The following is a 21,755-nucleotide window of genomic DNA, read 5'->3' on the forward strand; positions in this document are numbered from 1 at the left end:
AAGGCCCCGAGGAAGTTCAGGAGAACAAACCGCTGGCAGATGCCAGGCAGCCTAGCCCACGGGCCTGGAATACCCAGAACCCCCCCCCCACACCCCGTGAAGCGGCTCGCTCAGAGCTGGAGTGCGCTCAGCTCTGCGCTCCCCGAACGGCGGTCCCCAGACGTTTCTGCAGGCCCCCATCAGCAACATCAGAAAATGGGGTACCCCACGCCCCGGAGGGATTCACCCCAGGATTTCAAGGCTGGTTTAACGTTCAATAACCAATCCGCGTGCCGTGCCGCCTTAACAGAAAAAAGACAACCCCCCCCCCAGTCACCCCAACAGCTGCAGAAAAGGCGCACGGCAGAGGCCGAGACCTATTCACGGTTTGAAAATCGTGTAAGAAATGTACCAATAGCAACTCTCAGCAAACGAGAGAGGGAAGGGAGCGCAGGCTGCCACGCCACCGGCACCAGGCCTCCGGCTGGGCGGAGGCTGCACAGCCCTCCCCACCTCCTGACACAGCACCCAGGCCGCGGGCGGGTGCAGGGCGTGATGTTCACCCCTCGGGAAAGCTGCACGAGGGCGGAGGAGGAGGGAGCCAGCCAGACACGGGAGAAGAGTAACAAAGTAATTCACGAGCGATGCCCCTCCCTGGCAGACCCGGCCATCTGCCCGCCCAGAGGAGAAGCCTGCTTCCTCCCTCTGCTTTTCCTCCAGACAGAGAAGTTTCCAGACCAAATAAGGCTGCAGCTCTTGCAACGCTCCTGGCACAGAACGCAATTCCTTTTAAGTGCCAGGTTACAACCCGGGCCCAGGACGTCCAGAGCACTGAGGTGCCCATCGGCCCCCTGACCCCCCCGCCCCGGGTAACGCCCCAAACACACCCAGGGAAACACAGAGAGGGCCGGCCAGTGGGCCTGCTGGCTCAGAAGGAAGCCTGGAGCCCACACGAGGGGCCAGACTCCCAAACCAGCAACTCTGCAAGCAGCCGACTGGCTCCTGGGGCCCGAGCACCCCGGCCTTGGCATGAGCAGCACCCGTGCGGGAGCCACGCGTGTCTCTGTAGGCGTCTCTGCGTGCCGAGGTGGCAGGCGCAGTTTCAGGGCCTTGCGACGATTTGGGCATTTCACCCTCCCAGCAGCCCTGTGACATAGGTCCTGTCATTCCCCGGTCTACGGGTGGGGCAGCGAGGCATGGGGCCACACGGCTTGGCCTGTACGAGGCAGAGCTGGAAGTGAACCCAGGGCCGACAGGCTGCGAAGCCAGGGCTCTCCTGTGCTGTGTGCCCCGGACCCCAGGAGGGAGGCACACCCACTGGGAGGGAGTCCTTGGCCCCCACCCGTGCAGGTCACTATGGTCACATTTGCTGGCTGGGAGGACTGGTTTTTCCTTTTTTGGGGCTCCCCTGTTCAGACCAATTGTAGGACATTTTTCAAGCAACGAGCGACAAACGTTTTCCTAACAAGGTCTCTCTGGACGAGAGACGGAAACTTTCTGTGCTGAAACCGTCAACCCCGACAGTTTACCGATGCGTCAGAGCTGGCCGGAGTGGAGGTCAGTGAGCGGGGCAGGCAGGCGGGCACCGCACCAGGTCCTGGCGGGCACCTGCTCACCCAGACCCATGCCGACACACACCGCTGCCTGCCGCTCCTCCCAGGGACGGCTCAGCACGGCCGACAGGCAGGCGGTTCCTGTCCCATTACAGAGGGCCAGACAGGCTCCAAGAGGGGAAGGGACTTGCTGAAGCCACAGTCAACAGTCGGTGTTCAGACTCGGGGTCTCCCAGTTCCAGGCCCTTCCAGCAGCCCTGTCCCCCTCTGCTTCGAGCTCTTCCTGGCAGAAAGGCCCATGGGAAGGGCATGGGGAGGAAGCGCAGGGCCTGCTTGTTCTCTCTCAAGGACAGTGCCCCAGCCCGCTCTGCCCCCATGCCAAGACGGGGTGTGTGCACCCAGTGAGATAGACAGAAGGGCACCACTGGGCTGGCAAAGACCCTTGTAGCTGCTGTGACAGAAACACAGGGCAGGCTCTCTTCAGCTAAACAGGGAGATTTACTAGTTCAGAACACTGAAAAGAATGGTCATTGGTCAGGTATGGCTGGATCCAGGCGCTCCCACAATGGGCTAGGTTATCCCCCCAACCCTGTTCTGGCTGTTTCTGCATTGGACATCTCTCTCCTGCAGGGAGGGGCTGCCAGCCCGTGGGGGGAGAGCCAACGTCTTCCCTTCAGCAGCTGTGCCTCCAACCACCACGATGCCTGACGCAGACACCTCACTGCCTCACAACCACCTGTGCACATGTCTCCCGCCCACCACAGGCACGAGGGCTGCACTGTGTGTGATGCCCCAGGTCACTCCTGCATGTGGGCGTGCTCTCTGCTGGCACAAGTCATCGGTGGACAGCATGGCACTTAAAGCCAGTGCAATGGGGTCCCTGCCCCTCCCCTTCCGGAACAGCTCAGTCCTAAGGACACCTGACGGGAGCACACCTTCCTAGGTGTGTACACAAGGGGGAGGGAGAGGAGGGGCGGGGTGGCACACAGGGGCCGTTGGGCCTGGGCAGGGAGATGGGGCCCCCGCGAGGAGGTGACCCACAGCAGTGCCAGGCAGGGGGACGGGCCCCCGAGAGGGGCTGGCCCCACACTGGCAAAAGCAGAGGGTCATGCTGCGTGGGCCCGCCATGGAGGACACATCAAAGATGCAGAACGAACAAGGCTCCTGAGGGACACAGACCAAGGACACAGCCACTTGGGTGGCTGCTCAGGGAGGCTGAGTATCACCAGGGACCACGGGACACAACGGGCACTTAAGGGGAGTGAGTGTGCGAGGAGGGTCTGGGAGGGCAGGTGGTGGAGGGCGGCATCCTGGAAGTCAGACCTGGGGCAGGGGGCAGAGCGGTAACACAGGGCAGCCCCAGGAAGGCAGCCACCTCCAACCATGTCAGTCTGCACAGCCCGGCCTGCTCCGACGTCACCAACACCTCTGGACACCTGAGTGTTTAGATTAGAGCAAACGGCGCCAGCCCAGCACCCTCGGACACCGTGGGCAAGTGAGCAAGGTGGGAAGGGCATCCTCAGACACACAACGTTCCGTGGGCGGTGTGCACACGTCTTTAATTTTAAATAACTTACATCCCTTCCAAACAGATAAAACCCTGAGGCTAAAACAGCACGTCCACTTGAGGTTCTCACAACAAAGCAGCTGACAAAGGACATGGGGAGCCCTCAGGGGCCCTGGGCTCTGGGATGGCTTTTTCCCAAGAGGGTCCCCCCACTCACAGCAGCCATGTCAGCTGGTCCCAACCCCAACCCCAGCGCCGAGGAAGGGCATGCAGGGGCCAGGGAGCGCTTAGGAGCCACACCCCAGTGTGAACCCCAAATCTCACAGCAGCAGGGACGGGCCGCAGCTGCACCGGCTGCCCTGCGGGGCCAGGGTGGGGTGCAACGGAGGGAGAGCCAGCCCCACAGGTCCATGCGGGGGAAGTACTCGGTAGTGCCAGTGTCCAGCGTGTGAGCTGGGTGTCTGGGCCCTGTCTCTCCCTGAAGAGCTTGAGGCTGGCCAGCCCCAGATGGTGGACGGGCCTGGGCATATCTCCAAGGGAACAGGGCCTTCCTGTCCCTCGTGGCGGCAGGAATTCAGACACTGGGATCCCAGGTCTGACTGGGAGGGAAGGGGGAACCTGGGGACGGTCTGGGGCAGCAGCGAGGAGGGGTCACAGCATTCCCAGGCCTTCCCCACCACCAGGCCCCAAGAGAGGCCAAAGGCGCTGCCGGCCCAGCCCTCTCTTCCCCCTGCCAGCTTCTCCCTGTCTGGAAAGCCCACCCTTCCTCCCACAGGCCCCATGAGGCACTGAGCCCTGGCGGAGGCGGTGCGGGTTGGCTCAGACCGGCGGGCTCACACCGGCCCGGGTGCGGCTGTGAGGAGAAGCAGCACCCAGGGGCAGCCCGCTTGCCCCCACCCGTACGTTCAGAAACAAGGCCTGAAGGCCATGTGGGAGGACCTGGGTCACTTCTCCTTCTCCTTCCGTTTGCTCTTCCTCTGGCCAGTCAGCTCGTCCAGCTTCTTGTCCAGCCTCCGCTGGAGCTGCAACCTCTTGGCTGGGTCCAGGGACCTGTCCTTGGTCCCACTGCCAGTGTGCAGGACCCCTTCCCGGCTGATTCTCTGCCGGGCATGGGTGCGAGCCCGCTCCCCGCAGCCATGGGTCTGAGGAGGACAGAAGAGTCAGGGTGGTCGAGTGGGGACGTGGGGACACGGCCCTGCAGAACCACCTGTCGTGGAGCTCGGGGACCATGACGTCGCAGCTCGGAGCTCAGAGGTGTCCGTCCTCTCCCTCATACAACCCTTCACCTGCAGGCTCCCTGCCCTTCAGCCGCGCCCTCGCCCCGGCCTCCCTCACAGGGCAGCGCAGTTTCACGTGTGACACACAGGACAGGCCCACCCATGGCTGTGTTTTCAAAGTAAAAGGCACCCAACACAGGACTATAGTCTCCTCCAGGCAAAGGTCGATCCTCGCTCACATGCCCCCACGCCAGGCCCGTGGCTGGCACTCCCAAGGGCACGCCAGCTGCTGCGTGTCCATCATGGGCGTGTGTCTGTCTATTCCACATTGTCTCGGGGAGACCGGGGCCTCACTCCTCCCGGTGGTCAGAGGAGGTGCAGAGGAGGAACCGAAGGGCGAACCGAGGGGGGAACAAAGGGCCCCCAGTTGCCGGCACCACAGAGTGACTGCAGAAGGCACGGCGCACAGACCCTCCCGGAAGAAGGCGCCACCGAACCCACAGGCCTGTCACCATAGCTGTGCATCCTCGCTGCCCCAGGGTGGGTGCTCCCGGGGGCCACTGGGACCCAAGTAGGGACCCACTAAGGTCCCAGGGCAGACAGCAGGGGCCCCACAGCCAGGATTTCCCATCCGGTAGAGGCTACACTGGCCTTCCCGCCAGGCCACTGACCGGTGGCACGAGGAGCAGGGACTCCACCGGAAGCACCCGGGGCCCAGCCACTCCCACCCTGGCTGCCCAGACTTGGGTATGACAGCTGTCAAACACCCCACAGATCCTTCCGGAACCCTGCCCACTGTGCTGACAGTGCAGACGTGAAGAGGGGCGGGCGGAAGGCCCCTCACCTGGGAGATACTTTCTAGGGTCCAACGGGGCAGAGCTCCTAGTGGGCAAGTAGCTGTGACCCCAGACCCAGAGGGTCACAGCAGGACACAGCTCCTCCTGAAGGCGTCACCCAGAGGCTGCCAGTGACGTCCTAGGTGGAGCACCCGCCCCACCCTGAGAGCCTGAGGCCCAAACCACAGCCCCAAGACCACCCTGAGCCCCTCCTCTCCTCTCACTCTTGACAGACGTCAGTTCTGGGGCCCCGAGCCCCCACCCCAGGGTGGCCCCTTGGGGCCTGTCGCCCAAGTCCCTGGCCTTCCCTGCCCTGCAGCCTAGTCTCCCACACCTAGCTCCACTGAAACCTTCCAGGGCCCCCCTGAAACCATCTGGGGACCCCCTGCTGCCATGAGCAGCAGGTCTGAGCTCCACGAGGCAGCTCGCCGGGCCCTGCTCAGCCTCTACCCTCACCGTCCGGCCCCACACTCGACTCCGGCTCCCTGAAAGCACCACCTTCTGTCTGTGCGGTCTCGGCCCCAGTGTTATTGCCTCAGAAGCTGCTGCCTTGGCCCCCGGGCCCCCCACTGCGTGGTGCCACATACTGGTCTCTTATCCTGACCCCCCACTGGGCCCAGAGCCCCCCTGGGGCAGAGACGAAGCCTGTTCTGTCCCCTGTCCTCCCCAGTCCCCACACCTGGCAGAGGAGGTTCCCATGGACGCGTGTTCAAGGAATGAATGAATGAGTGGGCAGCTGCCAGCCCGTTTCAGACAGTGGCCCAGGGGCCCCACGCCCCACCACCCTGCCTGCCCCACTGACAGAACCCAGGCGGCCCTGAACAGACTCCCAGAATACCCACCCACATGCCTGTAATGAGCAAATGCGGTATTTCTCTTACTTCTGCCCTGGTGGGCTCCAAAAACACCCTGGAGACACGTAGAGCTTAGGACCAGCTACTGGTTCCATCTGGAGTGTGTCTGCCCAGGATCCAGAGCCCAGAGACAAAGCCCCCACCCCTCCCGCCGCCTGGGCCCCGACAGGGCCTGTGTACCTCGGGCAGGCAGTGGCTGAAGCAGTAGCGCCGGCCGCAGTGCGGGCAGAGCTGGCCCAGGGTCACGACGCTGGCCGTGCACTTGGCGAAGCCGCAGGTGTTGTCAGCCCTCACGGCGGCAGTGACCAGGGCATCGAAGTCCTCCACGGCGGGCAGACTGAGGGCCACGGGTCCTGGGGGGGAGCAACGCGGCTCAAACAGGGAAGAACAGTGTCGGACCAGACGTCTCCTGCTGGGCCCGCGTCCGCCCCACCGAGAGCCGGGCCTGCCCCCTGCCTTCGGGGTCCGGGGGAGCAAGCAATCACAGGCTCGGTCGTGCCGGGGTGCGCCCCTCTCAGAGCCAGTCCCAGACCCCGCTGGGCAGGGGGTGATGCAGCCCCAACAGCTGCAGTGCACGGGGGGTTCACCCCCTTTAGTCCAGAGAACACTTCGTTAGGAGGGTGTTCCTCACAACGCTGACTATAAAAACACCAGCCAGCCCCGCCAGGGCGGCGGTCCGATGGGCCACAGCACACGCACGCGCACCACCGAGGGCCCTGATGCTTTCAGCCAACCACACAGGAACTGTTTCAGGGCAGAACACGGTGCTCTTGAGCGGGAAAGAGACACAGAACTACCTGTGGTTGTAATTCTGCAAAGTAAACACGGACAGAAACACAGGTGCACACACAGGAGGGTGTCTCCCTGAGCCGCGCTCTGAGACAGGTGCGCCGCAGGGCTCAGCACCGGGCCAGAGAGGCTGGCCAGGTAGGGTTCATCTGTCCTCCAGGCCTGCACAGCCATCACCTCCCCTGACCTTCCCAGCAGGACAGGCAGGGCCCGTGCAGAGGCGCCGGAGGAGCCCTTGCTTCGTGTGGCAGCGCCTTTGGCTGCGTGGGCCTCTGCCGCTCAGCGGCTGGGCCCCTGGAGACCAACTGGACAGTCACACCCAGAGCCCAAGTGGCGAGCTGGATTCTGACGGTGGCTGCTTGGAAACATGCTTCGAACACTGGGCAGCACCCACATCCCTGAAAAGGGGCAACGTCTCCCCAGTGACCACGCCACACGCCTCCCCCTGGAAGGCAGGCCCGGTCCGCCAGGCACACCCTCCTGGCACCTGCCCCTCTGGGGCGTTCACCCTGTCCCCAGCACGGTTTTGGGAGTTCAGCATCTCTATGCTCTGCCAGACCGCCGGTCCCTGGGGAGCAGGTGGCGCCTGTCTCACTCACTAGCTCGAAGCCCAGCACACAGGGGCTGCTGCGGACTGAACTCGGCTGACTGCAGAACCCACACGTCACACCTGCTCCTGAGGGGAAGGGGAGCTGCTCAGAGTCCCCAGAAAACCCCGGCTGTGGCTACCAGCTGTTCTAGCTCTGCCCATGGACTCCTGGTCCCAGCGCAGGGCAGGGCCCCAGGGGATGGCCCCGGCCGAGCCCACAACCTCCCTGGGTCTGAGTCCAGAGCAGCGGCACAGAAGCCCAGCTCTCGGACTGCCCCGCCTACCGCCCAGGGGATGCCAGGGGCCGTGACCCACCCGTGTGCTCTGCCAGCACCGTCCCAGAGGGAAGCGTGCTCCCTGCCTGCCAGTCCCTGCACAAGGCTCTGGGGACTCACAGTCACTGTGCCCGGTCACCACCCTCGGGGGAGCTCATTCCAAGGCCACAGGGTGCAAAGTGCAGAATCTGGGCACCACGAGGAGGAAGTCCTACTTCTTTCTGAGGGCGCTGGGTGGGTCTGAAGTGGGGCGAACGTCCCAGTAACGGGGACACCAAGCCTGTGTTCTCATTAGTCGGCCCTACTAACCTTTTGCGTCTTTTTTCTTTTTCTTTTCTGGGAACTTCCGCGGCTCTGAGCCCACAGCCTTTGGCCCCTCCTTGGCCTGCTGCTCCTGCTGCGCCCTCTCCCGCTGCAGTCTCTCCAGGTGCACGGCCCTCAGATCCAGGCCGCTCGGCTCTCTGGTGGGGGGCTCCACCGGCACAGGGCTGGGGGGAGCTGGCACGGCTGAGGTGGCAGGCATGGCCGGTGTGGACGGGGTGGCGGGCGTGCCTGAGGTGGTAGCAGTGGACAGTGTGGCTGGGGTGGCCGGCGGGGCTCTCTTGCTCACAGTGATGAACCTGCTCTTCCCCTCCCCGGTGCTGCCGTGCCTCAGCCCGTGCTCTTCGGCTATCTGGTGGACACGCAGCCTGTCGTGTGAGTTCAGGGAGGCAGGAAACTCCAGCTGCATTCGCTCACTCGCCATAAATTCTGCTACCACGGCCCTGAAGTGGTCTGTACTGTCTCTGCTCCGCACCCCCTCTGGGGCGCCTCCATTGAGGCTGGGCTGGGAATGGGCCTCAGAGCCCAAGGGCTTCCCACGCCGCATCTCCTGGGTCGGCCTGGCAGCCGCTCTGGCCTCCCGGGCTCCCTCGGGCTGCCTGCTTCTGGGCTTCATGGCAGACACGGCAGAGCCTTGGGGCTTCGCGCCCGCCTGACCCTGGGAACTCTCGTGGGAATAGTTTTCAGGGACGATGTCGTCAAGATACTCGAAGGCGGTGCGCACCTCCCCGTGCTCGGTGAAATAGTCCACCAGGGTCTTCAGGAAGGGGTGGTTGCTGACGGTGCGAGAATCGCAGATGACTGCCACGTGGCGCCGAGCACGGGTGACGGCGACGTTGATCCTCCGGTCCTCAGCAAGGAAGCCAACTTCACCTAAAAACGAGGCGGGCAAGTGGGCGAGCAGATCTGAGGAGAAGAGGCAGGAAGCCACTCTCCTGCCCTGAGCAGCAGCCCCCCGCCCCCCCATGAAGGACCAGCTCAAGGTTCGCCACCACCGGTGACCCCCGTCTGCGCCTCCCGTGGACTCGGCCCCCAGCCCCGCCGCCTCACTTGTGGCCCGCAGGCCCTGTCGGGATGCCAAGGCTGCTCAGACACCCTGCGGGCTCGCCGCGGCTCGGTGGGATGTGAGATGGCACCCAACTTGGATTTCGGTAGCTAGCATACCGTTAACTCATTTCCAAGTAGGCAGGAGCTCCATGTACCCAAGCCTGGACCCAGGACACAGCCCAGGGTTGGGGGAGAGTGGATAAGGATGTGGCTTCCCACCTTCTACTGAAATGCTTTCCAAAGCCCGCTGACAACTGTTTGAGTCACAACGTTCTTACCAAAGGGACTGCCCACGAGCTCCACTGTCACTGACACTGTGCCGCGAGGCTGAACCAGCCTTGAGGGCAAAAGATAAGCTCTGGGCTTTGGGGGCCCCCATGCCCCAGTGGGTGTCTGGGCTGGTCCAGCTCCCAGCCACCACCTGGGAGCACCTTGTGCTGGAGCCTCCATGCGGGCAAACACCGTGCCCTGCCCCTACCAGCACTGCCTCCTCCTGCCGCACTTGGGGGTGACCGCCCCCAAGCCCCAGGGCGGGCTCCTATCAGAGGCCTCCTCACAGCTCACTGTGGTCCTCCGCTACACAGGAAGCTCATGGAGACAGCCTGGGCTCCAAGACCGCACCCCCAGTGACCAGCACAGCCCCGGCAGAAACCCAGCCCTGCCTCCTAGGACACCAACCAGCACTCCCTACCTTTCCGGTTGGATCTGACGAAGGACAGGACCACCGCCTCCTTCTCACGGCCTTGGAAGCCATCGACGGACTTGATTTCCAGCTCGGGGTGCCTGTGCGTGAGGCTCTGCCGGAGCAGGTCCACCTGAAACACCATGCAAGGCCAGGGCCTCAGCATGGCCACCGGCCTCAGAGAGCCCCGTGTGGGGCACCCGCAGAGCAGGAAGGGTGGCCTCCAGACCGCGGGCCTCTTGCGACTCTGAAGCAGGAGGGTTTTCCCGCCGGGGGACACAGCTTTGCTCCAGAGGCACAAAGACTTGGGGGCAGAGAAGGTGACAAAAGCCGAAGAGAAGGGAACGGCCATCTGCTGCCCCTGCTGACCTGCTGCCCACACCCACTCTGTCCACAGCGTCCCCCAGAAAGCCCAGCTGGGCCAGCACCCAGCTCCTGGCCACAGTGACTGGCTCAGGGACGGGGACAGCTGGAGCCAGACCCATGGGATCAAACCCCCAGATTCTTGGGGGACATGCCATAAAAGGACCGCTGTCCCCCAGGGGCGGCCTGCAGAAGGACAACGGCAGCCAGGGCCACCGGGGGGCTGCCAGAAACGGAGGCCAACACCAGGGGCCAGGTGGGGAGGTCAGGTGGGGTGGAGGATGGCAGAGCAATGAGACAGATGGACAGACCAACTGACCGATGGAAGCTCCTGCTGGTGTCATCCGAGCCCAAATCCAGACATGACATGGTCCACTCCACCCCCGCGTTGTTGGTCAGAAGGACCGACACATGGCCCTCCCGCTAGCCCGTGGGGAGGCAGAGCTGGCTGACAGGCATGGGGGGGCGGGGCCTCTCACACCTGCAGATTGTATGGCGTGATGACTGCAATATCACTTGCCCGGACGCCAGCATCCACCAGGGCCTGGACGTGCAGACTGACCAGGCGCACTTCACCTGTGGGGGACAGAGAGCAGGCTTCCAGGACAAGGGACTTTGTTGACAGCTGGGTGCGCACTTGGCTTTTTCCAGCTCTGCCTATCTGTTGCGACCAGCTGATCCGACAGCGTCCTGGGAGCTCACACCTGTGTTGGAGAGCTGCCAGATTCAGCCAACAAAGTGTAGGACACCCAGCCCACTGCAGTTTCTAAAAACAGCAAGCACGCCTTTAGTGCAAGCCTGGCCAAGCGTCCTCCCTGAGGGGCGCCTGGGAGTGGGGCTCAGCAGAGGTCCTGCGGCTGAGCAAGGACCCAGTCCCGAGGCCAGCCAGGCAGTGGGAGGCCCCCTGCTCAGACAAGATAAAACCCTGCCCAGGCCATGGCTGCCTCCAGTTGGCACGGCCGGCTGTTGGAAAACAGCACCAGCTGAGCTCAGGCCTTTGGGCCTTCAGCTGCAGACCGCCCGCGGCTCTGCAGAGCTGTGCTCCCTGCCTCTCCCCGAGCCCTCCCCTCGACTCCGCCCCCGAGTCTGCCACTTTGAGGAACCTGTGAGTGTAAGGAGGAGCCAGGGGCTGCCACACAGGAAAGCCAACCCTTGCAAGCATGCTCACCGGGGTTGCCTCGAGACTGGTCATCCTCCTGCTCCAGTTCGGACAGCCCACAGCCGGCTGTGTCCACGAGCAGCAGTGGGAGGCCCGTCTCCTCAGTGGCCGCCACTCCCGGGAGGTCCCTGCACACAGGCAAGACAGGACGTGGGAGGCCCAGCATGGAGGCCCTGAAAGCAGCACCGGCCCTACCCGCCCCCCCCCCATCCCTGCAGCGCAGCCCCTCCCACAGGAGAGCAGGGCACCACCTAGACAGCTCGAGGGAGCAGCAGCACATCACTCGGAAACACCGAACTCGGCTCTCCAGGGTGAGCCCACCCTCCCTTCCAGAAAACTGCCCCCCAAGGCGACTCCTCCCCTAACCTCTGTAGGGACCCCGCCGTGGCGCGGGGCTCGGTTGAGACCCGGGGACGCAGCCCCGTCACTCACCGCAGGAGGCGCTCTGCCACGGACGGGTGCGCCGTGAGCTGCCCCTCGTACAGGGCCTCGGAGGCCCACCGCATGATGGCCCGGTGCATGCGGTACTGCACTGTCAGTGTCCGCAGCACGCCCGCACCGCACTGCCCGGCCAGGCGCTCCATCAGGCTGAGCGACAGCCCCTCCTGCGCGGCCCTGCAGGGAGAGGAGAGGAGCTGGGAGGGAGGCCTGCCCCGTACCCCCCCCGCCCCCACCCCGAGTCTAGCCCAGACCAGGGGCCAGGGAGGAAGGCTGTGCTCAGACTGCGGACCCGACTCCGTCCCCAATTCTGACCTAACACTGAGGGGGCGGCTGGCTGAACAGCAGCCCCCGAGATGCCCATGTCCTCCCCCTGGGACTGCAGGTACGTGACAAAGGGGACTTTGTAGGTGAGACAAAGTTGAAGGTCTGAGATGGGAGCTGACCCTGGCCCCACGTCATCATGGGGATTTTGTCAGAGGGGCACAGAGGCAGAGAGGACAACGTGGCGAGAGTGGACAGTCTCCCACTGCTGGTGCTGCAGACAGGGAAGGGCCATAGGTTAGGGAAAGCAACAGAGATGGACGGTCCCCTGGGGCCTGTCCCCAGGGGGTGGCAGCAGTCCCCCCACCCGGAGGGAGTCTGTGCCTGGTCACAGTGCTGGGGACACCATTCCCTTGGCAGCAGGACTGCACGTGCCAAGTCACTCCCGAGTGCCCCATGGAAGGACGGGCCTACCACCCAGGCCTTGGGATCCAACCCCAGGGGCGGCCAGCACAGCCCACGCCGTGGGCCCCGTGACCCATCAGGGCTCTTCCTTCTGGCAAGCGCAGCCAAGCAGGGCCGAGACGCTCAGCCACCGAGATGAACGCAACTCGACCCCTGACCTCCAGGAGCACGGTCACAGAGACACAGACTAAGTGCAGAGGCGGCGCACCTGGGCCTCCTGCGCGCCGGCAGCTCCGGGGCGGTCCTCGCGGGACAGAACAAAGGGCTGCTGGGTGCATGAGGAGCAGAGGTGCTGGGCAGAGGGCCTTACTTGGGAGAGACGACGGTGGGGGGCAGCTGCTTGTGGTCCCCGGCGAGGATGCACTTGCCGGCCTTCAGCAGGGGCACCCAGCAGCTGGCCTCCAGGGCCTGGGCGCACTCATCGACGACCACCATGTCGAAGAAGTCATCAGGCAGCAGCCTCAGGGGGCCGTCGGAAGACGCGCCTGCAGGAGTCGGAACCAGTCGTCACAGGTGGCGCCAGCTGGGCCAGGGCCGCCGAGGTCACAGCGAGCCAGATGTCCCACCCCTGGCCTTGCATGCAGGCTGGATGTGTGCCAAACATGCGACCTGGGCAAGGACATTAAAAAGTCCGCAGTCCCTGCCCACCTGTGTTTACGTGGGACGCGGCGTGTCCCCAGCCGTGGGCCACTCTGTGGCTTCAATCCCCACCATCCCATGTGGCTGCGCCCTAAGTCCCTGGAAGGCTGTCTTATCCCTGAGTGTTGGTCCTGTCTCACTCTCTGAACTTAGCGGGGGACTCACTCTCCTCTAAGGTGTTTTCAGAATGGTTAGCCGGTAAACCTGTACCAGAGACAAAGCCACCACGGTCCGACTCCCCAAGCCTGGCACAAGCCCCTCCCTCCAGCAGCACCGGGCATGTCCAAGGGGTTCAGGGGTCATGAGCTTCACACCCTCGAACTCAACCACTTGGATTAAACGGATAAAGTCCTTCCAACCTGCAGGTTCACTCAGGAAGTGATAGCCTGGGAACCCCCGTGTCCATGAAAGAAATTGATGTGGTTAAACACCCCCCCCAAAGAAAACTGCAAGCCCGGGAGCCTTCGTTGTGAATTCTACACAAACGCTTCCAGAAGACTGCAGGAGGGGGACACCTGTGAGGCCAGGTGGGCGGTGCAGTGACACCTGGCTCCTCACCTGTGTTTGTCGCCAGGATCACGTCTGCTGACCGCAGGCTTTCCAGCGTAGCGGCCTCTTCCCGCTCCTTCAGTTCCTTCCTCAACAGCTTGACTTCATTTCGAAAGTTACTTTTCTCTCTCTTATCTTGGGTCTTTTTAAGTTTCACCTGTAAAAGAAAGCAAAGAAAATACAATTATTTTGACACAACTTGGCATGTATTTAGTTCTGCCATCCAAGTACTAAGCAGGACTGACCCTGCTTAGCTTCCGAGACCAGAGGAGATCGGGCACTTTCAGGGTGGTGTGGCTGGAGACTTAGCTCTTTCTAGTTCACAAAGTGCTTTATTTGTAAACACTCAGTGCACTTCAGTAAGTTCCTTAAAAGGCACTAAGAGTCAAAACCTTTCTAGAACGAGCAGCAGACGCACGCAGGTGACTGAGGGCCTGGCACCCCACCTGCAAAGGGAGGGGTGGCCAGTGCCGCAGCTGCTGGCTCGGCTCAGAGGGGGCCGGAGTGCGGGGCCCACCCCACCCCGCACCTGGAGTCACTGGCCAGGCTCTGGGAGCAGAAGGCGCCTGCCCATCCCAGGAAGGGGCTTTGGTCGTTCACAGACAAGAGAAGCTGAGCTTCACTCCTCGTTCCACATTTGTGAAGAGATTGAAAGGACTTTATGTAGCTCCTAAAATGCCCGACTTACTCCAGCACTCCCAGAGAGACGAGCCCCGTCCCCCCCAAGGGCCCTGCTCTGGGAGACGGGGTGCCCACAGCAGGGACAGGCGGGGTCGCCGTGCCTCACTCCTGGGACACACAACCCAGAAGCGCTGCTGGAACAGCACGGGAGCGGGCTCCTCCGCATTTGTCACAGAGCGCTGACGTGACCGCACAGCCCCGTGCCTCCTGACGCTGAGGGACACGTGCAGACCCTGTCCCCACCCTGGCTGTCCCCACGCCAGCAGCGCGTGCCATCTGGCACTCTGTGGGAAAGAGTGACGCGCAGCACTGGCCCTGGGAGGCCAGCACACAAGGAGCTGGCGTGCCGCAGTGAGGCTACGGATGGGGTGCACACGGGGCAGGACGCTGAGGAAGCCGGGCAAACCCGGAACGGAGGCCAAAGCACCCGGCAGTGCCGGGCCGCGAGAGAACATCACCCATGCTGACCCACACCTACCGCGTTCTCCTTCATGAGGACCCGCCAACGGGACCGACAAACCGGGCGGGACGGGCAGTTTCTGCGTTTGTTTCCGAGCTTTTTTCCTTTTTGGCTTACCAAGGGGTCCAGACCACATGGCCAGACACATGGGACATGCAAGAGCCATGCCTTCTCCCACACAAGCCCTCGCTGGCTCCCAACACTACCTGGAAGACAGCTGCGTCCCTACGAAGTTCTGAGCGCAGGGGCAGCCCCCGCCTGGACACTGAGCCAGGGAAGGCCACGAGCAGCAAGAGGGACACAGCCGGCGCAAGTCAGCCCCGGAAAGGCCCGCGGGCCGGAGCCCCACTCCCCGACCCCCCGGGCAGAGGGCGGACTGAGAGACACCTACGAGGACCTGGTCGATGTCCCTCCTGATGTCCGCCACGATCTGGGTGCTGTCACCGCGCGACAGCGCTGCGTCGAGGCAGTGCTGCTGGATGGACTCCAGGAGCCGGGCCGGGTGCCCAAGGCGCAGCACCCGCCGCCCACACCGGGCCAGGGCCTCCACCAGGTTGTCCACGGCGACATTGGAGGGTGCGCAGCACAGGACCTGTGGAAGCGGGGTGGGGGATTTCGTGTTCATGAAGCCACTTCGGTTTACACGGAAGCAGACAGGAAGCCTTACAGGCAGGGCGCGGTGTGGACGACTGGCGGTGCGAGGTGCACACCCGCAGCTGCAGGGGTGGGTGGCAGCCTGCAGGACACACGTCGCCGCGAGCCGTCACAGCATCAGCACTCCCAGACCTCAGGCCTTGCGAGCCTCCTAATCTCCAGAGCCCCGGAAACACTGAGGGACCTGTTAACTGCAGAGGGAAGGACGCAGTGCCCGGAATAACCGGCCGGGACATCATCTCGTCACCAACCTGGACGAGTGCTGGCTGGACGAGTCACAGCCCGTGGCCAGGCGCAGGACCAAGGCTCCGGGCCTCAGAGAACTCAGGGAGCCTGTCTCCACAGTCAGCCCCACCCTGAGCACGTTCCTGAGTCCCACACAGCCAACAGGAGTCAGAAAGGGCCCACCGTGCCCAGCAAGTCCTGACCAGTCCTGCCCCAGCTGCCTGGGGCCTGCTGGGGGCCGGCGAGCCGGCCAGTGTGAAGGGAAGGGGACCCCTGGCTCACCTTGAGGCCCCGTTCCACGGCCTGAAGGATGATCTCCACCACGGTGGTGGTTTTCCCAGTGCCAGGTGGGCCGTGGATGATGGCCAGTTCCCGCTGGGACAGCGCGAACAAAACGGCTTCCTGCTGGGAGGCGTCCAGGGAGGGGTTGTAGAAGGCCGGCGCCTCTGCGGGAGGAGCGACAGGGTCAGGCCTGGCTCTGGGCCCTGGGCACGCCCTCCTCGCAGGGAGCACAGCTGGCCACAAGGAGGGAGCTGGGCCTGCCCGGGAGTCACCCAGACACCCAACAACCACCTGCTCTGTTTCAAGGGATTTCTCTGGAGCAGGAGGCAGCAGACTGGGACCAGGCCAGACCCAGCCTGCTGCCCGCTTCCCTGAGCGGGGCTCGACTGGGCCCAGCCCCGCCTGCGCCGGCCGCAGAACCCGGAACACCGACCACCTGCCCCGTCACTGGAAAGGCTTGCAGCTCGTGCTCCAGAGCAGCAGACTTCCTCAGGGGCTGTTTCTCGGAACACGTTTGTTTCTGCCACACTGTCCCTTCATGCGTGCCCCCGAAGTGACAGAAACAGGTGACGGGGAAAGCACTAGCAAACCCCAGGCCCGTGTCTCTACCCGGGTCTCCCACGGCCATTCACTATTCGCTCGTGTGCTCTGTGCTCCGGGAGCCGGCTCTGCTCCCACGGCGCCCGGCCCACATGCCCGCCACACGGAGACCTCACTACGCAGGCCCAGGGCCTGATGGGAGCGGGTCAGACTCTGGCGGACGGGGGGAGGAGCCACGGCGCCTGAGCCAAAGCACCGTGTGCTCCCCACCACTCCACGCTGCGCCCCTTTCTCCCCAGGTGTCAGCCGCAACCAAGACAGGCCAGGTTCCTTCAAAGGGAGAAAATTCCACGCGTGCACGTGTGTAAGACACGTCGTGCGTGGGCGTGGAAAAAGATCTGACCATCAGACACACACGTTCAGGAGGCAACCGAATGGCAGGTTTCTGAGTGACTGTTTCCCTGTTCGTCCGCTTCCGCATTTCCAACTTTTCCACGACGAGCACACGTCACTCTTACAATCCGAAATTCGCTACCTGCACTTCAAGGGTGCTGAGGGAATACCAAAGGAGACTCGTCACACCAAACGATGACGCTCCTGAGCACAGAGATGAGGCTAAGCCTGAAACGTGATCCCTGCCATCTGCTCCCAGGCCCTGGCTGGAGGAGGCACAGACGGGGACTCAGAAAGGCCTGTGCAGAGGGGACGGAGGGAGCTACTCCTCTGGCTCGGGCACCGGACGGGGAGCCCGGTGCAGGCGAGCCGCGCACAGGCATTTGTGAGAAGCGAAGGCGATTTCTTCTGCTGCGTGTGCATTCTCAAACTCTGGCCAAAGTGGCCCAGGGTCGCAGGAGTCTCCCTCTTTTCCACAGTGATTTCAACGAGACGAGAAAAGGCAAAGGTTCTTACGTATGTCGCTGGCAGGACTGGGGGCGGCATCGCCAAAGAGGACCTCAATGAGCGAGGATGCGGGGCTGGCCCGATGCTTCCTTAAGTCAATCAGTGCTCTGCCCGGGGAGAAAACGCAGATGAACAGCTTAGTGAAAACCAGCCAGGAGTGCAGGGCCGGAGCCCAGCCCCATGCTCCACCCGTGGCGCCTGCAGCCCGCAGCCTCAGAGGGGCCCGCGGACAAGCCCAGGCCAACCAAATGCCCTGCTCTCTCTGTCCACCAGGAATGCGCTCAGGCCAAGAGAGCTGTGTTTAAGGAAAATGTTACACACGATGTCCAGTCACATACTTACGTTTTCAGTCGCTTATAGGTGACATCATTGGCAAGTTTCAACAGTCGGTAGGAATTCTCATGGTCCAAGCTCAACTGGAAATCGCAGGACTGGTCAAAGGCCACCGTGACCGATTTCTGGGTGATCCGGGTCAGGACCCCGGTGGCCAGCTGACCACCTTCACCGTACAGACCCACAATATCACCTGGAAACAAAGACTCAGTGACATAAACGTTGAACAAAGCTGACTGTAAATTATTTTATACAATAAATCCTAGCACATTCAAATATCCTGTATGTTACTTTCTTTTTTTTTTTTAAGATTTTTATTTACTTATTTTTATTTTTAGAGAGAGAAGGGAGAGAGGAAGAGAGGGAGAGAAACATCAGTGTATGGTTGCCTCTCGCATGGCCCCTGCTGGGGACCTGGCCCACAACCCAGGCATGTGCCCTGACCTGCCTGGGTTGTGGGAGGAGGAATGGAACCAGCGACCCTTTGATATGCAGGCTGGCACTCAATCCACTGAGCCACGCCAGCCAGGGCCTGTGTTACTTTCTTTAGAAATGAAATCAGTAGCAGTAAAAAACAAATGTTTAACATCTAAACCATATGTGGAAATTGACGTGAGATCAACATACTGTTTAAAACAAACACGTCATGAAATGTCAGGTGCACACCCGGGGCCAGGCCCTGTGCTGGTCACTGGTCTGGTTGGGACTCAAGCCCAGGCCCCGCACTCTTGTCAGGGAGGAGAAAGGTCGACACAGCAACCTGTCGGATGTCAGTGCCAGCGGCTCTATGGAAAGATGAAGCTCAGGGAGGGGACAGAGGGGGATGAGGGCACCATCTGAGCGTTTGAGGTAAGGGCCGGGGGACGGGTGAGCAAGGGGCCCTGGGTGAGGTGAGGGCCCCGAGCACATCCGGGGACACCACCAGTGAAAGAGGGACAGTGTGTGTCTGCTGCCCATGTCCCATGGTAACTGTTCGTCGAGTCACCATCTGCCGGGGGTGAGGAGTGGGTGACCTGTGCCTGAGCCAACCAGTGCTTCTCCTGCCCCTGGCCACAGTGACTGTTCAGGGACAGGGATGGGACCAAACCAGAGCCCCTGGGACACAGGGAGTCTTTTGCTTGGGCACCCAGGAAAGAGGTCTTCATTGTCTCCAGCTAGACCATAATAACCCTGAGGACACGGCCAGAACTGCTCCCTCATGGTGCCTGAGAATGAGGCAGTACTTTCTGCCCGAGCCAGCCTGGCTTTGGCTTTCTGTCCCTTGGATGCAGGTCTGACCCAACAGAGCCCACTCTGACACAAAGCCAGGCACTCACCCCCGCTGACTCCGCGTCTGCAAGAGTGTGCCAGGCACCCACCAGGCACGGTCTCAGCCCTAGGCATCCTCTTCCAGGCAGAGTCTCACCTGCTCCTTGATCTTTCTCTGCCTCCTTTCCCAACTTTTAAACCTCACCCAAGGATATGTTTTTATCGGTTTTAAAGAAAGAGGTGGGGTGGGAGAGAAAGAGAGAGAAACATCAATGTGAGAAACATCGACAGGTGGCCTCCCATACACGCCCCGACTGCAGATTAAACCTGTAACCTAGGCATGTGCCCTGACAGGGAATCGAACCCGCGACCTTTTGGTGTACAGGATGATGCTCCAGCCAAATGAGCCACCTGGCCAGGGCCTTCTCTAACTTTTAAAGAGAAACATCAGGTGGCAACAGTGCTCCTGGGGCAGAGGTCAGGTTCTGTGCATGTGCCACCACGGGGAGCCCCTCCCTACTGCAACTGCCCCACAAGCGCCCTGCATGGGACCCTGTGTCCCCGAATGCACATCTCCAAGCCACTGAGCCTTAATACAGCTCCTCGGGGGAAAAAAAATAACAACTCCACCTGGATTTGTCCACAGCTGTAGTGACACACCAAATTCCCGCCCGGCTGTTTTCCAGCATAAATGCCACTTCCTCTGACTTCCCGCTTATCAATGGCTGATCAGGCTCTCGGGTCATTCACTCCACGAGCTCACCAGCTGAACACACGTTTTTACGTCTGTGTACCTGGAGCTCCCAGGCCACCGCGCAAACATCCAATCCTGCTCACGCAGCCCTGAAAGGCACTAGTGTAACCCCCTCAGCTCGGGTCGTGCCGCCCGTGTCAACGGGTCCTGTGTAACCCAGTCTTTACGAGAGCAAAACCCACAGTTTGAGGCCTGTCACGTTCGGTCACACGCCCCTGTCAGAAATGCACCGACCGGAAGACAGGCTGCTGCTGGGAAGCACGCCAGCAGACGCGCACCTCCGCGGCTCCAAGGTCACCAGGAGCTGCCCGTACAGCCCGGTCCGCTGGCTGGACAGCTGCAGCTTCAGCAGACAGACGCCTCGGCTCTGGAGCTCTTTCAGAGAGATGCCTTCCTGCCAGGCCCTGGAAGACACCCGACAGTCGGCATCAATACTCATCCTTCGCCCGTTTTTACTCCCACCCATGCAGGATAAATCTCCGAGGGAGAGGAAATGAAGATGTGGGCATGGGCACCAAATAGGAGGCAGTGACACACTGGCTCCTCCCCTCAGACCAGCTCCTCTGCCTCCTCCGAGTGCATCTCGTGACACGGACCCTGGGCCACCTTCACCTCCTCTGCTCCCCTCCCCCCAGTCTGGTTCCCACAAGTCACTAAGTCCCATCAGGCCCCTCCCGTGTATGCAGTGAGCCCACCTCGGCCTCTCACTCTCCCCTCCAGAGCCCTGATTTGGATTCAAGCCCACGTCACTGACAGCGGGATGGAACAGAGCTTCCTGACTGTGTGGCACCTGGGCTCTCCCCGCCCTGTTGCTGGCATCAGTGCCCAAGTGACCCTTCCAAAGTGAAAATCTCTTTGCCAGCCCCTCAATCTGCTTCATTTCAGTGCGGCTTTCCTCCACTCCAGACTGACACATGCTCTTCGGCAAGGCCCCTCCCGCCCCTCCCGGCCCTTCCCGATACGGCGGTTTCTCTTCTCATGGGTGCTCACTCTGCACTCAGCACCGTGCCGAGCACCTGACTTCTAGTAGAATCCCTTCATTCTCCCGGGAAACCTCTGAGGTGGGAATGACCCCGTTGTACAGATACAGTAACCTAGGCTCAGAGTCGTAATCTGCCAAGTGCCACAGCTGAAAATGAAGGCGCTGGGATTCTCCAAAAGCTCTTAACAGTCATGATCGAAGCCCCTGAAACAAATCCCATTGACGGATACAGCACAATGGCTGACTGCAGACGCGGGAATCAGGTGCTGACTCCACCTGCGTTAGTTTGGGCACACCACTTAACCTCTTTGTCTCAGCCTCCTCAGACGTAAAAAGAGAATAACAGTATCGTGCCTTGTAGAACTGGCATGAGGCTGAAAGGCACCGATGCAGGTGGAATGCTTTCGCAGCCCTCCATACGTGCGCCTGCTCTTAGCACGGAAACAACTGCTCCTGTACAGACATAGGCCTGTCTCCCTGCTCCTCCTGCACGCCCGCCTTCACTCGTTTTCCTAAAGCAGTGCTCAGGCCCCACGTCCCCCCTGAAGCCGCCTTTGATTTACACACCTGTGTCCCCCTCCGTCAGGTGTTCCCCCCCACCCCTATGCTCCCACTGCACTTTTGCGAACCCGGGCGTTAGCATTTGCCACTTGTCACGCTAGAAGGAATGCTCAGGCTTCTGTCTATCCCTCTGCTCATTCCCAGGCTCTCAGCGTCAATTACTCTCTCCCTGGGGCCTAGCACACAACAGGTGCAAACGCAGGTGGACGCTAGCGGAAGACGGCTGGGCACCCGCTGGCGGTCAACCGGGGGCAGAGGCAGGGCCTCGGAGTCAAAGTCCTGGGAGGGGGACTTCAGATCGAGAAACGATAGGGCTTCTGAGGGTCCCGAACCAGAACGGGCTGCCCCGAGAGGTGACGAGGTTTCCACCTCTGGAGGTGGCCGAACCCCCTGAGTGTCCGCCCGGGTCTGAGCAGAAAAGCGCTGGGGGAACTACCGGACTGACCCTGAGAGGACGGGCCAGCGGCCGTACCTGCGCTCCTCGACCTCCGCTTCTCTCTCGAGCTCCAGCAGGTCCAACTGCTTGGTCACGAAGCTCTCCACAGTCGCCGAGGCCATCGCCGCCGCCCGGCCCGTGCCCGGAGCCGCCAAGGTCCCGGCGCCGCACGA

At 62.1% G+C, this 21,755-nt stretch overlaps 1 protein-coding gene across 6 annotated transcripts; it reads right to left on the reverse strand.

Moving 5' to 3' along the window:
• Nucleotides 1–170: 170 nt before the first annotated feature.
• On the reverse strand, nucleotides 171–21,754 carry IGHMBP2 (immunoglobulin mu DNA binding protein 2). 6 transcript variants are annotated; one of them, XM_024574384.4, is made up of 15 exons: nucleotides 19,838–19,977; nucleotides 18,918–19,040; nucleotides 17,611–17,794; nucleotides 17,278–17,375; nucleotides 15,829–15,992; nucleotides 15,059–15,259; nucleotides 13,536–13,683; nucleotides 12,649–12,823; nucleotides 11,604–11,786; nucleotides 11,181–11,299; nucleotides 10,494–10,588; nucleotides 9,659–9,782; nucleotides 7,909–8,793; nucleotides 6,127–6,299; nucleotides 171–4,181 (listed from the first exon to the last, which is right to left on the reverse strand). In XM_024574384.4, exons 2-15 carry the CDS (start codon nucleotides 18,982–18,984, stop codon nucleotides 3,984–3,986), a joined length of 2,814 nt encoding a protein of 937 aa, XP_024430152.2. In that variant the 5' UTR covers nucleotides 18,985–19,040; nucleotides 19,838–19,977; the 3' UTR covers nucleotides 171–3,983. The 6 variants fall into 6 exon arrangements, with proteins under 6 accessions (XP_024430152.2, XP_024430150.2, XP_024430148.2 ...); XM_024574382.4 differs by having other exon boundaries at nucleotides 18,918–19,049; nucleotides 19,838–19,953; XM_024574380.4 differs by lacking the exon at nucleotides 19,838–19,977 and adding an exon at nucleotides 19,480–19,830.
• Between the last annotated feature and the right edge of the window lies 1 nt (nucleotide 21,755).

The sequence above is a fragment of the Desmodus rotundus genome, chromosome 5 (genome assembly GCF_022682495.2).
Source record: "Desmodus rotundus isolate HL8 chromosome 5, HLdesRot8A.1, whole genome shotgun sequence".
In the NCBI taxonomy this organism is placed as follows: Eukaryota; Metazoa; Chordata; class Mammalia; order Chiroptera; family Phyllostomidae; genus Desmodus; species Desmodus rotundus.

What these genes read in the sequence shown, in the direction of transcription:
- IGHMBP2 (XM_024574379.4), bottom strand. Translation starts at nt 21,704, where the DNA reads ATGGCCTCGGCGACTGTGGAGAGCTTCGTGACCAAGCAGTTGGACCTG. An exon ending in GGGACATCGACCAGGTCCTC is followed by an intron (nt 13,684 to 15,058) that starts GTAGGTGTCTCT and finishes TTTCTTTTACAG; the next exon opens with GTGAAACTTAAAAAGACCCA. An exon ending in TCACGCCATACAATCTGCAG is followed by an intron (nt 9,783 to 10,493) that starts GTGTGAGAGGCC and finishes ATGGTGTTTCAG; the next exon opens with GTGGACCTGCTCCGGCAGAG.